This window comes from Portunus trituberculatus, chromosome 37 (genome assembly GCF_017591435.1).
Source record: "Portunus trituberculatus isolate SZX2019 chromosome 37, ASM1759143v1, whole genome shotgun sequence".
NCBI classification, from domain to species: domain Eukaryota; kingdom Metazoa; phylum Arthropoda; class Malacostraca; order Decapoda; family Portunidae; genus Portunus; species Portunus trituberculatus.
The window spans coordinates 13304421-13323426 of NC_059291.1; the positions used below are offsets into that span (position 1 = coordinate 13304421).

The 19006-nt window shown below is 39.2% G+C and overlaps 3 protein-coding genes and 1 long non-coding RNA gene across 12 annotated transcripts in view; 1 reads left to right on the plus strand and 3 right to left on the minus strand.

Annotated features, from left to right (window-relative positions):
* LOC123514233 (cysteine and glycine-rich protein 1-like) overlaps positions 1–4696 on the plus strand; it is a 33184-nt gene extending 28488 nt beyond the window's left edge. For all 3 annotated transcript variants that reach the window (XM_045271956.1, XM_045271957.1, XM_045271955.1), the window contains exons 4-6: positions 2611–2737; positions 3013–3150; positions 3503–4696. In XM_045271956.1, the coding sequence (XP_045127891.1) occupies positions 2611–2737; positions 3013–3150; positions 3503–3567 (330 nt within the window). In that variant the 3' untranslated portion in view covers positions 3568–4696. The remainder of the gene's footprint in view (positions 1–2610; positions 2738–3012; positions 3151–3502) is intronic.
* LOC123514237 lies at positions 3095–6286 on the minus strand. The gene is made up of 3 exons (XR_006677544.1): positions 6123–6286; positions 5021–5129; positions 3095–3218 (listed from the first exon to the last, which is right to left on the minus strand). It is a non-coding gene; the product is annotated as an uncharacterized LOC123514237 (long non-coding RNA).
* Positions 6287–9361: 3075 nt separating this feature from the next.
* Positions 9362–11046, minus strand: LOC123514122. The gene is made up of 2 exons (XM_045271771.1): positions 10194–11046; positions 9362–10017 (listed from the first exon to the last, which is right to left on the minus strand). Exons 1-2 carry the CDS (start codon positions 11044–11046, stop codon positions 9362–9364), a joined length of 1509 nt encoding a protein of 502 aa, XP_045127706.1.
* A 6687-nt stretch (positions 11047–17733) lies between these two features.
* The window catches only part of LOC123514231 (dynamin-1-like protein), a 102732-nt gene continuing 101459 nt past the window's right edge, over positions 17734–19006 (minus strand). For all 7 annotated transcript variants that reach the window (XM_045271952.1, XM_045271951.1, XM_045271948.1 and 4 more), the window contains one exon: positions 17734–18971. In XM_045271952.1, coding sequence (XP_045127887.1) covers positions 18915–18971 — 57 coding nt within the window. In that variant the 3' untranslated portion in view covers positions 17734–18914. The remainder of the gene's footprint in view (positions 18972–19006) is intronic.

The window sequence follows — 19006 nt, forward strand, 5'->3', positions numbered from 1 at the left end:
CAAATTAAGATCTATGGTTACTAATTAACACTTTATAATAAAATTAATTTTCTTGTTAACTGGAATGATGCTATAATCTCAAATCAGTAGAATCTTGGTAAATATATTTGTATACAGGTAATTCGAATCTTGGTAAATATATTTGTATACAGGTAATTTGATTTACGTGTGTTCGATTTACGCATTTTTGTTATAATGCGACCGAAAAAATATTGTAAAATTAATTTAATTTGCGTGATCAGTTTGCTTATACGCGATTTGGCCCAACCGCATTTTCAAATCAGTTTGCTTATATGCGATTTGGCCCAACCGCATTTTCAAACTGAGTGCCAGACTCAATTTCAAACTGAGCACCAGAGAGTTCCGCAGCTGGCCAATAGGTGGGAGCACCAGGGCCGGATCCAAGAAGCAGGTTATTGTCTATGTTGGTACAGGCAACCTCCATAGCAACCACCTGCTCACATACCAACCTTCGTAAAATAGCATTCACGCGGGTGGAGGTTGGTAGACCGCCTAAAAATGCTCATTGGCTGCCAGGAGTTCAAGAAACTTTAACAACGTCAGAGCAACCTCCTGCCGCGATGCGCGAAATGGCATCCATGAATGCTTGGAGGGACAGTAACGAGGTTGCTCTCAGGTTGCTGGTAACACCAGGTGGTGTTACTGTCTTACATATGCATTTATGTTCACAAGACATTTCTATTAGCTTTTTACAAACCTTGCCCCCAAGAAAGGATTGTTTTGTAATGCATAAAAGTGAAATCTTACATGGAATACCAAAAAATAAAGCAGAGATGAGATCGGCCACAGACAAGGGCTTGCAGCAACTCGGCCGCTTCTTCTTCTTGTGACCCTTTTAGCTTGCGTGTTGTCTTTCACGATATTTATGTTTCCACTCCTCTATTGCCTGCTATAATGGACATCATATCTTAGTATTCATATATGTTCATGCCATTAGGATAACCTCGACTCCGTGGCACTTAGTGATAGTGAATTACTAGTGAAATAAGATCTGGAAATGGAGTAAAAAGTGGGAGATGGAATTCAATGTGGACAAAAGCCATGTCATGGAAGTGGGAAAGAGTGAAAGATGACCAGTGGGAATCTATAAGATGGGAGATGGAGTAGAACTAGAGAAAGTAAAAAAAGGAAAAGGACTTGGGAGTGACGATGGATAAATACAACTAGGTAAATACCTACACACACACACACACACCTACTACCTCTGTAAAACATGTAAGCAAGCTAAAAAAAAATATACAATTGTCACTTTCTTGCCTAACTCCTTTCTCACCCCCCTCATGCAGCCTATTTTCATATTTAGCTCATGTCAACGTACTACATGCTATGCACTATAGAGCCTGCCATTTCATTTATCAGGAGTAGGCAGCTGACCAATGCAGTGACATAGGTACAAATCAGTTCCACCCACCTAACACTGTCCAGCCCGAGTTGAGGTGTGTATGTGAGAGGAGTATGTGAAAGCAGGAGACGGAGGAGGGAATGTAGGAAGGTGAGAGGAGGAGGGAATGTAAGTCCACCAATTACCCTCCAGCCTAGCCAATAGGAGGATTTGCTAGTTTTTTTTGCTTTCTTTGGTCCTCTCCCTCTGCACTTAGTTTCCTTTGTATTTTTAGGCAAGTGGCAATATGGGCAATGGGACTTGAATAGCAAAATTTCATTCATGATAAGCCTATACAAAGTAGAGAATACTACAAAGCATGTAGCCTGAATTGTTTGTGCTGGCAAGGGAGAAAATGGGTATCCTTCTAACATTCAAGGCCATATGTCACCTTATAATATTCAAAGTGCGAGGAGAGTTTCCAGGCCTTGCCAGGAAATCTCAATTCTGTGGTATTGCCACCTCTCTGCCGTCATAAAATTGCTTGGTCCATCACTACTCAGTTCTTTCACACTTGCCAACAAATCTGACTATATCCTGTATAGTTTTTTTTCCTTGCTCAAGTCCTTTCTCTTGCTCATATTGTCCCTAAAGATAAAATGCAAAGACAACTGGGTGCAGAGGGAAAGGGGCATGAGGGAACAAAAATCTCACAAAACCCCTCTTACTAGCTTGGCTGGAGGGTAACTGGTGGGTTCTCTTCCCTCACCAGATTTTATTTATTTCCCCCCCCCTCCCTTTACTGTAAGGCCTATAGCGCCTGTAGGCACACTTGAAGAGTGTATGGGAAGCGCTGTTCAGCTTCCACCCATTAGTGGCGCAGGCAATTTTATTTATAGTGGTACCCATATTAGGGCCCCTATCACCACCCAAGCTCATCTCGGGTGTAACCACCTAGAACCTGGGTATCATGGTGACATGTAGGTAACTTTAAACCACTTGACAAATGGCAAAGTGTTTTAAGGCTGTACGTGGTGGGATTTGAACCTACGCGTGGACGTCTGCCCGATCCCACGCTCGCCACCTTATCCACTACGCCACCGCCTCCCCAAGCATATACCTATGCTTGGGGCTGGTCAGTGTTAAGGGTTGAACTGATATGCACTATTGCATTAGTCAGCAGCCTCCTCCAGACTAATGCAAAGGCGGGCACTGTACAGGTTGTGTCCAACAAAGTAAATGTTACACAATTCTTTGTATTGTTACAGAATGGCCCTCCAAGATCCAACATTCCAGCCACTATGGAGGCTTACATAGCACCCTTGAAGGAACCTGCTCCAACAACTAAGCCAGTCCGGCCCAAGTGGGGTGGAGCAGATTACTGTGTCAGATGTTGTAAGTATATTTCTTCTCTTCCCTGTAATGAAAGGCAGGTAATTAGCTTTGCCAGATGTGATGCATTCACTTTCTTGTTCTGAGTGCACATAAAGATCATAAACCTTGAAAAGATAAAAAGAAAGTTTTGGAGGCATGACACAATGTTGGAGACATGACATGAGCTCCTACAATCCAGTAATCTTTGATTTAAATGTAGAAACTCGATTAAAAACTGAAAGCACTAACCCTGTATCAGTTAGTTAACCTCAATAACTCTGTATTTTAACTTACAGCAAAGCAAGTGTTTATGGCAGAACGTAAGATGGCTGCTGGGGGAGCTTGGCACAAGGCTTGCTTCAACTGTCGTGAATGTCATAAATGTCTTGATTCCAACTCAGTTCGGGAGCGAGAGCAGGACATCTACTGCAATCGTGAGTATCCATCCATGAGGAAGGTCTAGCTAGATTGGTGTAGATGTTTTCTTTCAGGAACTGGAAGTCTGGAAAGAGTAATCAAAAATAAGTTTCATCAGATGTGTCACACTTTAAAAATTTCTTTCATAATTCGCCTACAAAAGTGCAATTCTTTTTAATTTGTCCCAGAATTTTAATTTTAGGTGTGGACTGAACATACTAACCACACTACTGATAATTAAAAACTTATAATGAAACCTGATGAGCACTTCTATTTGATACAACCTAGGTTCACCTATCTCTAAAATGTGATAATAATGATACTTTTTTTTCCCCCTGAAATGTAATGGCTCTTTACCCCTTTTGACAGCCTGTTATGGAAAGAACTTTGGACCTAAGGGGTACTGGGGATGGTCCTCTGCAAAAGTGTCTTAAATCAAGCTTCACTTCCCATCCAAGTTGTCTTTTACCCATGTTAAGTATTATGACAAGTTCTGTAACTCTGACTTGCACGTGTTTCTTGACATTCAAAGTTAATAAAGTTATATATTATATATAACAAATGCATGTAAAACAGGACAAGTAAATTTTTGTATGCCAATAATCTTTTTAGTGGTGTTGGAAATGAGATGCAGTATTTGTGTACTTGCATTAAATTTTCAAAGTAAAAATTATTACTATGGGGATTATTCGTGTTCCTATTGGACATATGAAATATCAACACATAATAAGTTACTGTTATTACGTCTAATAAGATATCTATTTCATCAATAAAAACATTAAATAATGTTTATTCCATGGTACCTGCTTTTTCCAGTGTTTAAAGAGGAATTATTCACCAGTTGATGTTTAGTTAACATATCAAATTTATGAAGTGTAGAAATAAGGGCACAAGTTGTCTTGATAACTGTTATTGTAGGTTGACATGTAAAAGTTAGTTTTACAAAATATTGTTTTTGTTTTGACATGTAAAACTTGGATTAGGAACAAGTCTTTTACAAAATATTGTTTTTTGTTTTGACATGTAAAACTTAGATTAGGAACAAGTCTTGTACATCCTGTCTTGTGTTCATAACATTCCACTGTAGCTACTATGCCTGTTATTCCTTTATTGTAACTCTTTATTGTCTATGGTAATGGTCAGTTTTGTGTAATCTATTAAGTGAAGTAAACATAAGTAGTTATCAAATACTAAAAGGAAGCTTGAACTTGCAAATATAACCTAAAATCCATGCATGTAATTGGTAACAATCTAACAAAACAAAAAGAAAAATCATATGTATGGAACTAAACGGCCAGCCTTAAAAAGCTTTCACTATATTTTGTCGACGTTTCAGAAATCAAATTGTTGTGGTCGACGTTTCGGAAATCAAAATGTGTTATAAACCCTTTGTTATGGTGTGTAAATTTTATTGTGCTTCTTTGTCACAGAATGTTTACTTGCAGCACTGAACAGAGTTTACATTGGAAGGTATCCAATAGTACATTGTCATGAAGCACAATCAGTTTTATTCTATTTCCATGGTGCATATTAGTCTAAAATAAATATGATTTATCAAATTCATTCTTATTTTCATTTCCTCCTATCATTGTATGAATATTTACTTAATGTACTTAGCCAAATCCTTTGGTGAAGAGCTTCACTATTCTCACATCTATAGAAAGAAATATCCAACCAGATCCTTCTTCATCAATAGAAGCACATACATACATGTGAATTATTCAATGTAAAGTGACCAGCATAATTTATTGTGGCAATTTCTAAAAAAATATTAAATTAAATACGAAGCTTTAACAACACATTCCATATAACTTCATAGAATGAAGTGCAGCAATCCTGTATACTTCCTCGTGTTGTCATGTACAGTATATACCTCTAGTCTCTTACTTGTAGATAAGATATCCTGAATGTCCATGTTTATTTCAACATGGTCCTTGCAGATGGATGCTTCGCGCTTTATGTGGCCAACGTATGATGGTTTGAGCCAATGCATTCACTGAAACCAGGTTTCAATTAAATTCATATTCTACTTAAAAAAAAAAAAAAAAAAAAAAAAAAAAAAAATGGAGGGAAAATATATACTATATTATAAAAAATGGAGGGAAAATATATACTATATTATGATATAAGAAATAACAAGGAGGGAAAATATATACTATATTATGATATAAGAAATAAATTAGCATAAGTTATAATATAGAGGTGTTCCTATCTCTAGATGAAACTACCAGACATGGTTTATAGGTTATCCCAGTAAGGGCCTTGCAAAACATTAGCTTCATGAGTGAAACCTCCATACATGTGAGGCATATTCCATTGACAGACAGAAGGATACAATGAGGGCAGGGATGGATTTAGAAATTTGGGGGCCCTAGGCAAAAGTAGACATGGGGCCCCCCTGCATCTAATGCAATATAGTAGGGACTGAAGGGGACCCCCATTTTCTTTATACATCCATAGGGGAGCCCCGGGACACACTTAATAGGATAATCATTCTGCTGGCATTTTAACAAATGGATTTTAATAAAAAACAAATAATGTGTGCAACTAATAAAACCTCTATTAACCATAAGTGTATGAAGAGTTTCATGGGTCCCCTAGAAACTCGAGGCCCTAATGGTAAGTCTGCCACTGATTGAGGGATAAGGCCCCTGTACTGAGTAAGTAACCATGGAATGGGGATGGGTTGAGTAAAACTGGCAGACAACTTCAAATGTCTAATATCATAGAAGCTGTTTTGGCAAGAAATGAGATGTGAAGTATGCAGTTGTAAGTAAAGGATAGATCAAGGCTCTTTAGTGTGGAAGAGGGCGACATTTGTGTCACTGAAGAAGAGAGGATGATCGTCTGAAAGGCTATGTTCAGTTGATGGTTGAGAAATCCAGTTTTTGAAGCAGTGAACAGTACTAACTTTGCTCAGAAATTCTAGAGATCAGAAGTTGAAGAGTAATGAGAACATGTGATTGGATAATCATGGCAAACAGTTTACCTTGAATCTTCACCTGCATCACCATGGCCCTGTAGATATCAAGGAGAGTCAGCTGGCTAGACAGGGGAAGCTGTAGGGACATGATGTCCCCCCTACCTGACAGTGGGGCAGAGGAGGCAGTAAGGAGAGAGGTGAAAAGTGCTTTAGTAAGGTGACAGGGTAAACAGCAGTCATATAGAGTTGATTCTCTATTTATGTTATATAAATTGAAAAAAAAAAAAAAAAAAAAAAAAAAGCAAACATTGTAAATAACACAAGTTAACTGTGCAAACAAGGCAAAGAACATACTTAATGCTCCAAAACAACTCTCTTTTCCTCTTTGTCTTATATTCAATTAGAGAGAGAGAGAGAGAGAGAGAGAGAGAGAGAGAGAGAGAGAGAGAGAGAGAGAGAGAGAGAGAGAGAGAGAGAGAGAGAGAGAGAGAGAGAGACCAAAAGAAACAAAACAAGTAAATTAGCATATCAAGTCTGTGTGTGTGTGTGTGTGTGTGTGTGTGTATAGTGTCTGTGTAGTGGCCATCTTCTATACTATGCAGTGGTTCCCAAACTGGGGGAAATTTTCCCCTGTGGGGAAATTTGAAGCTAATTAATTAGTAGTAGTAGTAGTAGTACCAGTAATAAACAGTAAGTAGTAGTAGCAGTAGTAGTAATAATAAACAGTAAGTAGAAGTAGTAGTATAGTAGCAGTAATAATAGTAAGTAGTAGTAGTAGTAGCAATAATAAATAGTAAGTAGTAGAAGTAATAAATAGTAAGTAGTAGTAGTATTATTAGTAGTAGAACAAATAGTAAATAGTAGTAGTAGTAGTAGTCGTAATTGTAGTCGTAATAGTAGTAGTAGTAAATAGTAGTAGTACAATAGAGTGGTGTAGGCAGTGATAACAAGCTTATTCACTGATCACAGTCTTACTAGCTGAGTGAAAGGGAACTTCATATGCATTTATCTATATTCAGTGTTGTTATTAATGTATAGTCAAACAATCAACAGGAATAAGCTGAGTGCCGGTGTTTAGCTCTATTTCTCTATAGCTTCTTTTCCATACTGTGGTCAAGGTCATCATGACTCAACTATGTAAAATAGTCTGTTATACAATTTCAAATACTGCATCTACAGATATAACAGTTACTTATAAAGAAGAAACTATGAACTAAATATGTAAAACTTTAAATTCCTTATACACATAATCAGACTTAAAGCTATCTGACCAGTGATCCACAATGTAAGTAAAATGTTATTGCATTAGTAAGATAAGGAAGCATAACTCACCTTCAACCACAAAATTCTTAACAGATTTTCATATGCCACCTTCTCTCTTCCAATGAATCTAAATATTTTTCTGTTGAAGGCCGTTGTGACAAGGGTGAAGCTACTGACCTTTACTTAATGAACCATGATCTAAAGGCCAAAAGAACAAAAAAATGATTTAACATTGATGTGCAATTCTATTTCTTATTTTCTATGAAGGAGTGGTAATAGCCACGGGTAACAAAAATACCAATTAAAAAAGAAAAAAAACTCCACTAAAGTGCTGGTGCCAACAGAGTTGAAAATGTTAATCAAAACTAGAGGATAATTGTCTTAAGACCTCCCTTTTGAAAAAAAATTTAAGTCATAGGAAGGTGGAAATACAGAACTAGGCAAGGAGTTCCAGAGTTTACCAGAGAAAGGGATGAATGGTTGAGAATACTGTTTACTCTTGCAGTTAAGATAGGTGGAAGGAATATGGGTGAGAGAAAGAAGAAAGTCTTGTGCAATGAGGCTGTGAGAGGAGAGAAAGCTTGCAGTCAGCAAGATCAGCTGAGCACTTGCTATGAAAACTATGGTATAAGACAGCAAGATATGTAAAATTGTGGCAATGAGAAAGCGGTTGAAGACAGTCAGTTGGTGATGAAGAGTTGATAAGATAAACTTTTGATTTCATCCTGTCCAAAAGATCTTTACGAATGGAACCCTCCTCTTCTCCCCATACATGTGAAGCATACTCTATACATGAACAGATAAGGCAGGCTCCTGTACAGAGTTGGCACTTCTGTGGTATGAAAAAAATCTAATGATGACTCAGAATTATAAGATTAACCGAGTACTTACCGATACGAAGGTTGATCGTGATTTCACGAACAGTTAACTGCGTCACTTAGGTAGTAAGTGAGATGTTAGCGCCAGCACCGACCCGTCAGTCCTTCAGAGGATAGGTTTTGAGGAAACTAACGACTAATAAGAAAAGAGAGAGAGTAATGAGAGGGAAGAGAATGGAGGGCATTTACTACCTAAGTGATGCAGTTAACTGTTCATGAAATCACGGTCAACCTTTGTATCAGTAAGTACTTGGTTAATCTTATAATTTCACTTCATGACAGTTAACTGACGTCACAACGGTAGTCAATGAGAACTTCAGAGTGATTCCTCAAAACCGGCGGTCCCTACGGGTACAGATCATTCCAAAGAAAAAAGTCAAAGAGAAAACTATAAACTGGAGATCAGTACAGCATTTTATAAAGGAAATCCAAAAAGCATACAAACAAGCACGCCAAGCTAATTGTAGTAAGAAACAATAACCCATCACCAAACAAAGGTACAATAATCATAACAGTACAGCTTCACCGAACTGACCCTGCTTGCACAAAGGTTTTTTGTAATGCCTGGCAAATGTAGATTCCTGGGACCAACCAACAGTTTCCAAGATTGTAGCCAGAGGAAGTGTCCTTACTGCCTTGCTGGTGGAGACACTTCTGAGGGAATGAGGTGCAAAGATAGAAACATCAATGCCAGCATCTCTCATAACATGACGAGTCCAGCGTCTTAACGTGTCCCTGGAAGCTAATCTAATAGGAGGGTTGGTGGTCAGGAAAAACCGAGTGATCGAGCCCCTGATACTTTCTGTTCTCTCCAAATAACGTAATATAGTAGAATAGACACACAACCGTCTGTCTGGGACATAAGCCTTAAAAGACATTTCAGAGAGATGGCTGCCAGGCCTAGAAGTTTTTGAGTAAGTCACCTATTCGAAAAGAAATCGTAGATGTAGAGATGGACATGTTTCTGATGTCTAGTAAGTGAATGGTTTGGCCCCTTTGTCCAGATACCAATAACATCAACATGACCAATTTTTTAGACAACTGAGGCATGGATAAAACATCATTAGTTCCCAAACTTCTAAAGTAGTTTAAAACTACCTCTGGATCCCAGATAGTATGATGGCGGGGAAGTAAAGGTCGCTCTTGAAAAACTGCCTTCATGAATCATCTCACTAAGGGATGCTGGCCTGCTGGTCTGTCAGCAATAGTAGCAATTGCAGAAGTGGCAGAACGAATGGTATTCATGGTGCTATAGCCCCGTCCCTTTTCTCTCTTAAACTCAAGTAATAAAAATTCCAGCAGGAAATTTAAAGGTGGCAAAATAGGATAAATTTTCCTGCTGACACAAACTGACACCCATCTACTGATATGTGGTCCATACTGCAGTTTAGTGCTTCGTCTCCATGACCTTAAGGAGAAATCTGGCAACCTCCTCTGAAAGGCCCTGGTTCTTAAGCGATTGCCAGAGAGGATCATCGATGTCATTTTCAATTTGGTTGCCTGGGGGTGCTTGAAGCCCGGGTCTTGTGGCAACACCAGGAGCTCCCGAGGGAGAAGGAGTGGGGTCTCTGCCAACAACTGCAGTGCTAGAGGGAACCAAATCTGCATTGGCCAAAGAGGTAGGATATAGATCACAGTAGCCTTGTCCTCCTGAATCTTCTTTAACATCTTGCCAATGACACTGAAAGGTGGCAAAGCATACAGGCTCTTATCATTCCAATCCATTGTGAAGGCATTTGTATATGCAGCATTAGGGTCTGGCTTCCAGGAGACATAAGTCGGAACTTGAGTGTTGATTCCCGACGCAAACAGATCTATACCTGGGAGATGAAAAATGCCACATATACGTTTGAATAAATGGGGCTTCAGCATCCATTCCGTATCTATATTCTTAACCCGACTCTCTGTCGGCCTCATCATTATCAAGGCCTTTAATGAACTGTGCTGACAAAGTTATGTCTCGATAAAGCCCAATTAAAAATCTCTTCTGCGATACTATTGAGGCCGAACTTTGTACTACCACCCCGAGTCAAGTAAGCAATAACTGTAGCATTATCTGATCTTATAGATATTCCTGTGTGACTATGATCCTTACACAAAGACTTTAATTCCAGTAAAATGGCCTTAAGTTCCAGGCAGTTGATATGGTCTAACTCTTCCTGTGCCCAATGATCCCCTGTTCTGTCAATACCACATACTGCACCCCAGCCAGTTAAACAAGCATCAGTCTTTACCTCCCACCGAGGGTGACAAGAACGAAGAGACTTAGATTGAGAGTCTATATTGCAGACCCACCAGGTAATCAACTCCTTGGCATGATCATCCAGAGTAATCTTCACTAAGTAATTGCCTTTGTTCTTAACCAATTCCTTGTTTCTGATAATCTCCAAGTATTTGTATCTGAGAGGAGCTAAAGTAACTGCAGGATCGGACGCAACAGCAAGTCCGATAAAGGCCGCTAAATCATATAAAGTAGTGTCTCCCTTAAGCAGTAAGCCGTCCTGCTTTTTAATGCCATCTTTCCTTCGTAATGGTAAAGTAGCAGTCATCTCTAAGGAATTAAGAAGAATACCAAGAAACTCTACTTCTTGCATGGGAACGAGAACAGACTTACTCAAGTTAACTGTCAGCCCCACAGAGTCAAAAAGTTGTACAGCATACCTTACATTGTCTTTCAGCTCTCCGATTGAGGCTGCAATGAAAATGCAGTCATCTATGTAACAAGAGACTGTAATCCCTAGTTTCCGTAAGTGGGCCAAAACAGGTTTTAATAATTTTGTGAAGGTGCGGGGGGCAGAAGACAATCCCTGAGGCAAGCAAGTGAACTGAAAGGCTTCATTTCTCCACATGAATCATAACCAAATTCTATCCTTGGGCTTCACAGCCACAGAAAATTGAGCATCCTTAAAGTCTATGGTAACAAAGAAACAATTAGGCTGAACGAGTTGAATAACATCCTGAATGGAATCCATTTTGAAATGAGAGTACTGTACATGATTATTTAACTCTTTCAAATTCAAAATGACCCTGGCCAAACCATCTTTCTTAAAAGTAGGGAAAACATTGGAGAAAAACCCTGCCGAGTTCCCAGCCACACACTTCTCAATAATTTTCATCTCTAAAAAAAACTAAAGCAGTATCTAGAGCACATTGATGTGCACGAGACAAGCATAAAGGTCTGGGCAAGGAACTCAGTCAAGTAGGCCTTCAAAAATTTTGCCATCCACAACCCCCAATAACCATTTGTCATTAGTCAAACTGTGCCATTGAAGTCTATGAGAAAAATTTTTCCCGCTCAAAGTTGTCTGGAGTGTTTAACAAGGGCAAAGACTAACTGGACTCACTTGAGGCAGAGTTACTGAGGAGGTCTGTAGCTTTGAGTCCTCCTCCCAAGGACTGTCTGTGGCCTAAAAAGGCCTTGATGAAGAGCCAGGTCTTGCACGACTGTAGAAAGGCTTCCTGGTTCTAGGTCTGGACTGATCAACAGACTTCATCCTGAAATTTTGTACGGCCAGAAAGAAGGTCTGCCTAGTTTCTTAGTTCTGTGTAATTCATCACATTTTTTGACGTCAAAAGGGAAGAGGTCATCTAACCTGACTTCACAGTCCCATTTGCACAATTCTGCTAAAGCAGAATCATTAACATGGAAGTGGATAACTTCCTTCCTTATCTGATTTATGTAAGTAAAGGCAGAGATAATGAGTCTTAGACTATCATTGAAGCCTTCAAGGTAGGAGTTCAAGGGTTTGCCAGCCTTCTCCCCAATATCACCGATACAGTGAGCCAAGGGAACCAAAGCCCTCAAAAGTAGGTTGTTGGTGTGGGCCAATCTAGTATCCAGTAGTTTGCCTCCCACAGTCATAACCTTCGTGATGGCCGAATTGGTCTCAGGTACCTTCATGTTGGGTACGTTGTTAGGCAGTAACAAGCGACTAGACGTAGTTTTCATACTCTCACTGTTAGGGTACCGTCTAAGGCTGACATTCAAAATGGATGCCAGGCGATCAGAAACACGATCACCTTTAGGTTCTTCCCCATGGAAACAACCAGACAACTCGTTCAAAGCTTTGAGGAAAGAAGCATCATCCTCATTATCTAGCAAGGAGGGCTGGACAAGACTGATCGAATTCAAACCATCAAGGGGGTCTGCGTAGTTAGACTCACCCCCGGACGCCACACACTCCTCATCAGAGGAAGACAAAGTATAGTACCTATTAAGGACCAGGGCGTCAGATGTAGAAGGGGCTTGAGCCCCATCACTCAGCTTTTCAATCAGGCCACTTAAAAGACAGGTGAGTTTGTCTAATTTATCACTCGAAGCAGTCTCGGAGCTCCTGTTCATATCACCGGAGCGGCTCACGTCGTCACTGGCCTGCAAGGACGAACCCGGCTGAGAACTGCTAGGAGGGGAACATACTCCTTTCCTTTTCTTCTTATCAAACCCCTCAACGTCACCACTGGGCCGTTTTCTCTCCAAACTAGAAGAACGCCTTGGCTGTTCTTCATGTGCGTCTTGGTCCGCCATGGCTAGACCTGCACAAAATAAAGGGGGGGCGTCAACACCAGCACAACACAACACTCCACAGCTATAGCACAACAAGGCATCTAGAAAGAAACAAAAAACAAAGAGCAGTAAAAAGACTTACCAAGAAAACACGTCACAAAAGAAACACCCGGCAAAGTAGGAGGAGCAGAGTGAAGACATGACGGGGTCAGGCCGCCAACTGACGGGTCGGTGCTGGCCAAGGAATATACAGAGAGGAAGTTTTGGTGTGGGTTAAAGTTTGGAGGACAGCGACAGTGCTGCCATCTGTTGGAAGCGAGTACAGGCAACCCCTGTTTAATGAAGGTTCACACAACGAAATTTCGCTACAACGAAGGTTTCATTTTACTACCATCTGCTCGTTTAACGAACACCAAACTCGCTTAACGAAGTTTTATCCAGGTAATGTTTTCCAAATTTGAAAGCCCCACCATATCATGCAAGCTGACAGGCTTTTGAATACACCAGGAGCTGCTGGTACTAAGGCCTGCCTCAGGAGAAATCCTGAGACATCTGTACAATAAAGATCAAGATCAAGCCTCTCGTGGACAACACAGGCGCTGCCAATACAAAGGCCTGACTCAGAAGAAATTCTGCATCACCTGTAGCATCAAGATCAAGATCAAGATCACGTGCACCACTCACTCCCCAGTCAAAATATAACAGCGTCACCAGCACCTCATCTTCCCTAGTTCAACTTACCACCAAAATGCCCTGCAATGTGGCCTAACATTCCTAAAAAGACCAGGAAGTGTCTTACTCTTGAAGCTGGTCACAGACACAAGAGAGGCCAGAAAACTAATAACATTGCTCGCCACCATCTTGACTCCATCTACTGTCTACTATTTTCAAGTCAGCAGACTCTATTAAGAAGGCTGGTGAGACCGTATCTTCCTTGAAAGCTAAAAGAACCACCTGAACTCGTGACTCTACAATGGATAAAATGGAAAGCCTTGTGGAAATGTGGTACATAAGTTTTGTATGCGGTACCATGATGCGCACTTTGTTTACATTCCACAGGTTGCCGGTTAGTGTCTTTCCCGTTTCACTCTCCCTCCCTTCATAAAGTTAAGATCATCAACATTATAAAGTTACGTACATACATACATTAGTGTAAATTATAATGACTTAAATTAAACTACCTAAATGTTTAACTTCATAATTTTTACTTTCATTAAACCTTTTACTGTACTATGATGCACTCTCGCTTTGCTTACTCTCAATGGAAGTTCAAATCAGGGGTTAAACTTGTTATAATCGGTTCGCTTAACAAAGTTTCGCTTAACGAAGCGTTTTTTAGAAACGTAACCCCTTCGTTAAGCGGGGGTTGCCTGTACTTTCATAGAAAACGTTGTTAGGAGTAACTTAAAATTTCTCCCATGCTTCCTCCCCCCACCCGCTATTTTTCCCTGCATTTTCTTGTGGTTATGAACTTATAAGGCAAATAAAACATGTTTATGTTTATGTTTATATATATATATATATATATATATATATATATATATATATATATATATATATATATATATATATATATATATATATTTTCTGCCCACCTCCGCCTGGGCCACACTATACTCCTTACTTGCATCGCATACGTCGACTGTCTTGTGACCACTTCTGCCCTTGGTGTAGGACTACCCCTGAGGCCATGGAACATTTCCTGCTTCAATGCTCACGCCTCCTCTCTCAACATACTGCATTATGCTCCCGGCTCTCCACCCTGGCCATCACAATACTCGACCTGCCCACTCTCTTGGCAGCCTCAGGTTTCCACCCCTCCTCGCAACCTGCTGTCCTTCGCCTTACTTGTGCCTTCTTGAGAAAGACTGGCCAGCTACCACGCCTGTGACACCTACACAGGACTACCCCAGGGCTCATAAGGATCCAAAAGAGACCATGAAGATCTATGGATCCTTATGAGCCCTGGGGTAGTCCTGTGTGGGTATCACAGGCGTGGTAGCTGGCTGGTCTTCCTCAAGAAGGCACAAGTAAGGCGAAGGACAGCAGGTTGCCAGGAGGGGTGGATGCCTGAGGCCGCCAGGAAGGTGAGCAAGTTGAGTGTTGTAATGGTCAGGGCGGAGAGCCGGGAGATATTTGAGTATTGAGTCTCCACTGTATTTTCAAGTCAACAGACTCTATTAAGAAGGCTGGTGAGACCGTATCTTCCTTGCAAGCTAAAAGAACCATCCGAACTCCTGACTCTGCAATGAATAAAATGGAAAGCCTTATGGAAATGCGGTACATAAATTTTTATGCGTTACAATGATGCGTCTGTTGGAACTACCATTAACGGAATGAATTGACGTCACTAGTAAATTAACAACAAGTCCCTAGAGTGGAGGATTGCCCACACGCCCTGTACGATCTGGCGGCAGGGAACTGGGCTAGCGAGGCTGCAATTGTCTGGGCAGTAGTCGTCACCACCACAACCTCCCACCTGAGATGTACCGCCTTGACGGTGGCGCCGCCTTCCTTGCACCAGCTCGCCCTACCCACGCTTATCTACGCACTTTAATGTAATTATATTGATTACTTCTCCTTGTTAATTTATATCAGTTTCTCTAATATTGTATCGAGTGTTTAGTATATGTTTGTATCCGCTATTGGAAGTAAATTGATTGTGGGTATTTGTATTTTTCAGAAATACATAACACGTTCTTTCAACAGCAAGTTGATGTATTTAAATATTCCTGCTCTGGTTGGATGGGATGAACAAGACAGCGTCCTTTGTTTACATTCCACAGGTTGCCGGCTAGCGTTTTTCCCGTTTCACTCTCCCTCCCTTCATTAATTTAAGATCATCAACATTATAAAGTTACTTACATACATATATTAGTGTACATTATAATGACTTAGTCTTAAATTAAACTGCTTAAATGTTTAATTTCATAACTTTTACTTTCATTAAACGTTTTACTGTACTATGATGCACTCTCGCTTTGTTTACTCTCAATGGAAGTTCAAGTCAGGGGTCAAACTTGTTAGAATTGGTTCGCTTAACGAAAATTCACGCAACAAACGGTTTTTTTAGGAATGTAACCTGTTCGTTAAGCAAGGGTTGCCTGTACAGTGGAGACTCAATACTCGAACGTCTAAATACTCAAACACAAGAGTTCGATTTAATACTAAAAAAATACCTGATAATTGAATGTCCTCACACGTGGTTGTAAACAAAGGCTCCTTGGCGTCCCCCTTCCCCCTCCACCAGTTGTGACTTGTGCTGCTGCGGTCATCAGGATAACATTCTCCTGCAATCTATCTACAGTTTTTCATTTATAAACTTATATTAACACCAAAGGGTTATTAGAGGTGAAAATATCTGGTAATCAAATAGCAGCACATTTGGTTGTATACAAAGGTCTGTCATTTCCCTTCTCGCAGCCGCCACTGTACCATTCTGATATCATATTACTGGTAGTACCGGTAATACCATAATACCAGTATACCAGATGCCGGTGTGCATCCCTAGTCCTGCTGCAGTGTTGATAAAACAACATTCTTCTGCCTTCTGTCGGTATTTTTTTCATTTAGAAACTTACGATGGCACCAAAGAGGCTTAATAGTGAGGAAAATAAGGAATCTGGTGAGAGTGCAAGTGTTAGTGAGCCACAGCACTCCATTAGAGGATTCGCAGGAATCACACACGGAGAAAAGTTAGAAGACGTTTTCATGGATGGTGACTGGTCCTCTGGTGACCTCCCTCCTCCTCCCCACTCTTCTGCCCTCCTCTTCTAAGTTATCAATCACCAGCCTTCACTTACGGAATGTAAAAAAAAAAAATAAATAAAAATTACAATAATAATAATAAATAAATAAATAAATAAATAAATAAAAAAATAAATAAATAAAAAAAAAAAAAAAAAAAAAATAAATAAATAAAAAATAAATAAATAAATAAATAAAATATTATAAAATAAAATCATAAACTTGAAGTTTACTAAGGTTAGAACGAATTGCCTGATTTATTTATATGTACGAGTATCAATAGTTGAAAATTTTCAATACTCAAACAGCCATTTCGAACGAATTAAGTTCAAGTATTGAGTTTCAACTGTATATGACACTTACTCGCAGCTCTGCATTATTATTGTAACATATTCCACAGACAATAGAACATAAGCAATTTGTTAATAAAACTCCAAACTGATGTTGATAATACACTTAAACAGGGAGTAAGTTTTGATGGTCTGTTATTACTTAACACTACTGTTTACTTGCTCCATTCCTATACTAACAAATGCACATACAATGAAGCAATACTAAAACTTTAAAATAAAAGGTGATAATGCATTGACTATATAAATACCTGGAGGATGTTTTGATGGTTTCTCCTTGATATGGTGCATATGCACAGTGGTGTCACCCAGGAGCAATTGAGCACAACACTGCCTCACAACCACATATGGCTGGATCATTTCTTACACATGTGGTCATGGCAATGGTTTGCATTAAGCCTTTTTCAAGGAACCTGGTACTATTTCCATTCCAATTCTGTAGCCAGTGTAGTGCATACCACTTCTTGAGATTTCACTGAATAACATTGACTTGTATTACATTATGTATGACAAAACAATACTTGATCCATGAAAGCTTTGTTAAATCATACACATATAAAATGTCTCAAGATCTTTTCAGTGATCTGTAATAGATAAAACATAGAACATAAATGTAACTCATTACTAATCAAAATCATTCATGTCACATAAACAACAAAAATAGTTTGATTTTTTTTTACTTTTTGCCATTACCTGCCAAGCAAAGTATGATTATTTCCTTCAAGACAAGTCATTAAACTGTGCCATCTAAATGATACATCAACCATTTCTAGCAAACAAGTGTTGTCATGCTCATTAATGCTGGAGAAAAAAAAAAAAAAAAAAAAAAAAAAAAAAAAAAAAAAAAAAAGAGAAGGTGAATGGTTCTGACACCATTACTGTCAACTGTGACATTCTATATTTACTGTTGACAAATGTTGAGTCAAAACACAGCATGAAATGAGGCCTTTATTTTATACAGTGAAAAGCTGTGTGCTTCATACACTTGATGAAGCTCAGGAAAGAGTGAACTAAAAAGGGTCTTCACTTTCATACATACAACATTTTTTGAAAAGACTTTGTTCATTGCAGTGGAACCATGTCACCCCTATGCACCCCTGAGCACTGTTGGCAGCATGCTGAATACACTCTTATGTCGCTAAAGAAAAACACCAATATTACAAAGATACATACTTAAACTTTAATCATATATTCAACTTTAGACTCTGAAAACATCAAGGTTTACTTTAACTATCTATATCCACAATGAGCCCATCTAAATATGTACGTACAATTAGCGGACTGATGGCTTGACTGAAGAAAACTGTTGTGATCTAAAAATATTCTTAAAAATAACCACTACCATACAACCTTGCACACATACATGCATACATAAATACAAATCCCCCTAATCAATCCTTAAAATTTGTGTCAATTTCCCTCAACCAAGCAATCATCTGCTGTTTACTTCAATTTACCCATTGCTTCAGACTTCAGACCAGCAGACCTAAATGGTTCCTGAGGGGCTGCTAATATCATGGGTGGCTACGAGTCAGGGTGTCAGTTTTTTCATTTATGGTTCCTGGTAATAATATTCTTTAGTTCTTAGCACTAAAACAATTTAACAGATAAGAAATTAATCTACTATTTACAAAGTAATCGAGACAAAAGTTAAAGTGCATAAAAATATGACCAATATGTACATGTATGAAATACTATATACCATCAGCACTTGCAAGAAGAATCAAGATACAGGATTCCCTACACATTACTTGGGCGAGTGAGTTACCTAACAGTATTATGGATTAAGTAGTAGTTCTGCAGTCATGTGAAATAACTGAGTAGGTTTCTATAATGAATCATGGTCAAACTCATACCTGTAGTTTTGCATAAAGGTTAACACATGAAGCTTAGAAAGTGAACTGTACTTCTCATTTCCGCAAAGCATATAAATAGAATCCATTGATTTAAAGTATAAAATGTTCTCCAGCTAAAAATGAATGGCAGTAAGAAATAAACATATATAAAATCTCAGACTGCATCTGATATACATTAATTTATCTGGGTGTTCTATATTTCTGTGCTGTGTAACACAGATGCCTGACAAAGAGCAGGGAAGGTCGTGTGCAATGAGTGTCTACCACATGTGGGTTTCCCGAATTTCACCGATGATGACATTTGCATGCTGCAATGCCTGAAAATATGGAAATTACTTAATACTTGAGGATG

Bases quoted from the DNA above. Each gene is read 5' to 3' on its own strand.
- LOC123514122 (XM_045271771.1), bottom strand. From the start codon at position 11,046: ATGTGGAGAAATGAAGCCTTTCAGTTCACTTGCTTGCCTCAGGGATTG. The intron at 10,018-10,193 runs GTATCGCAGAAG...TTCATCTCCCAG, and splicing joins TACAAAGTTCGGCCTCAATA to GTATAGATCTGTTTGCGTCG.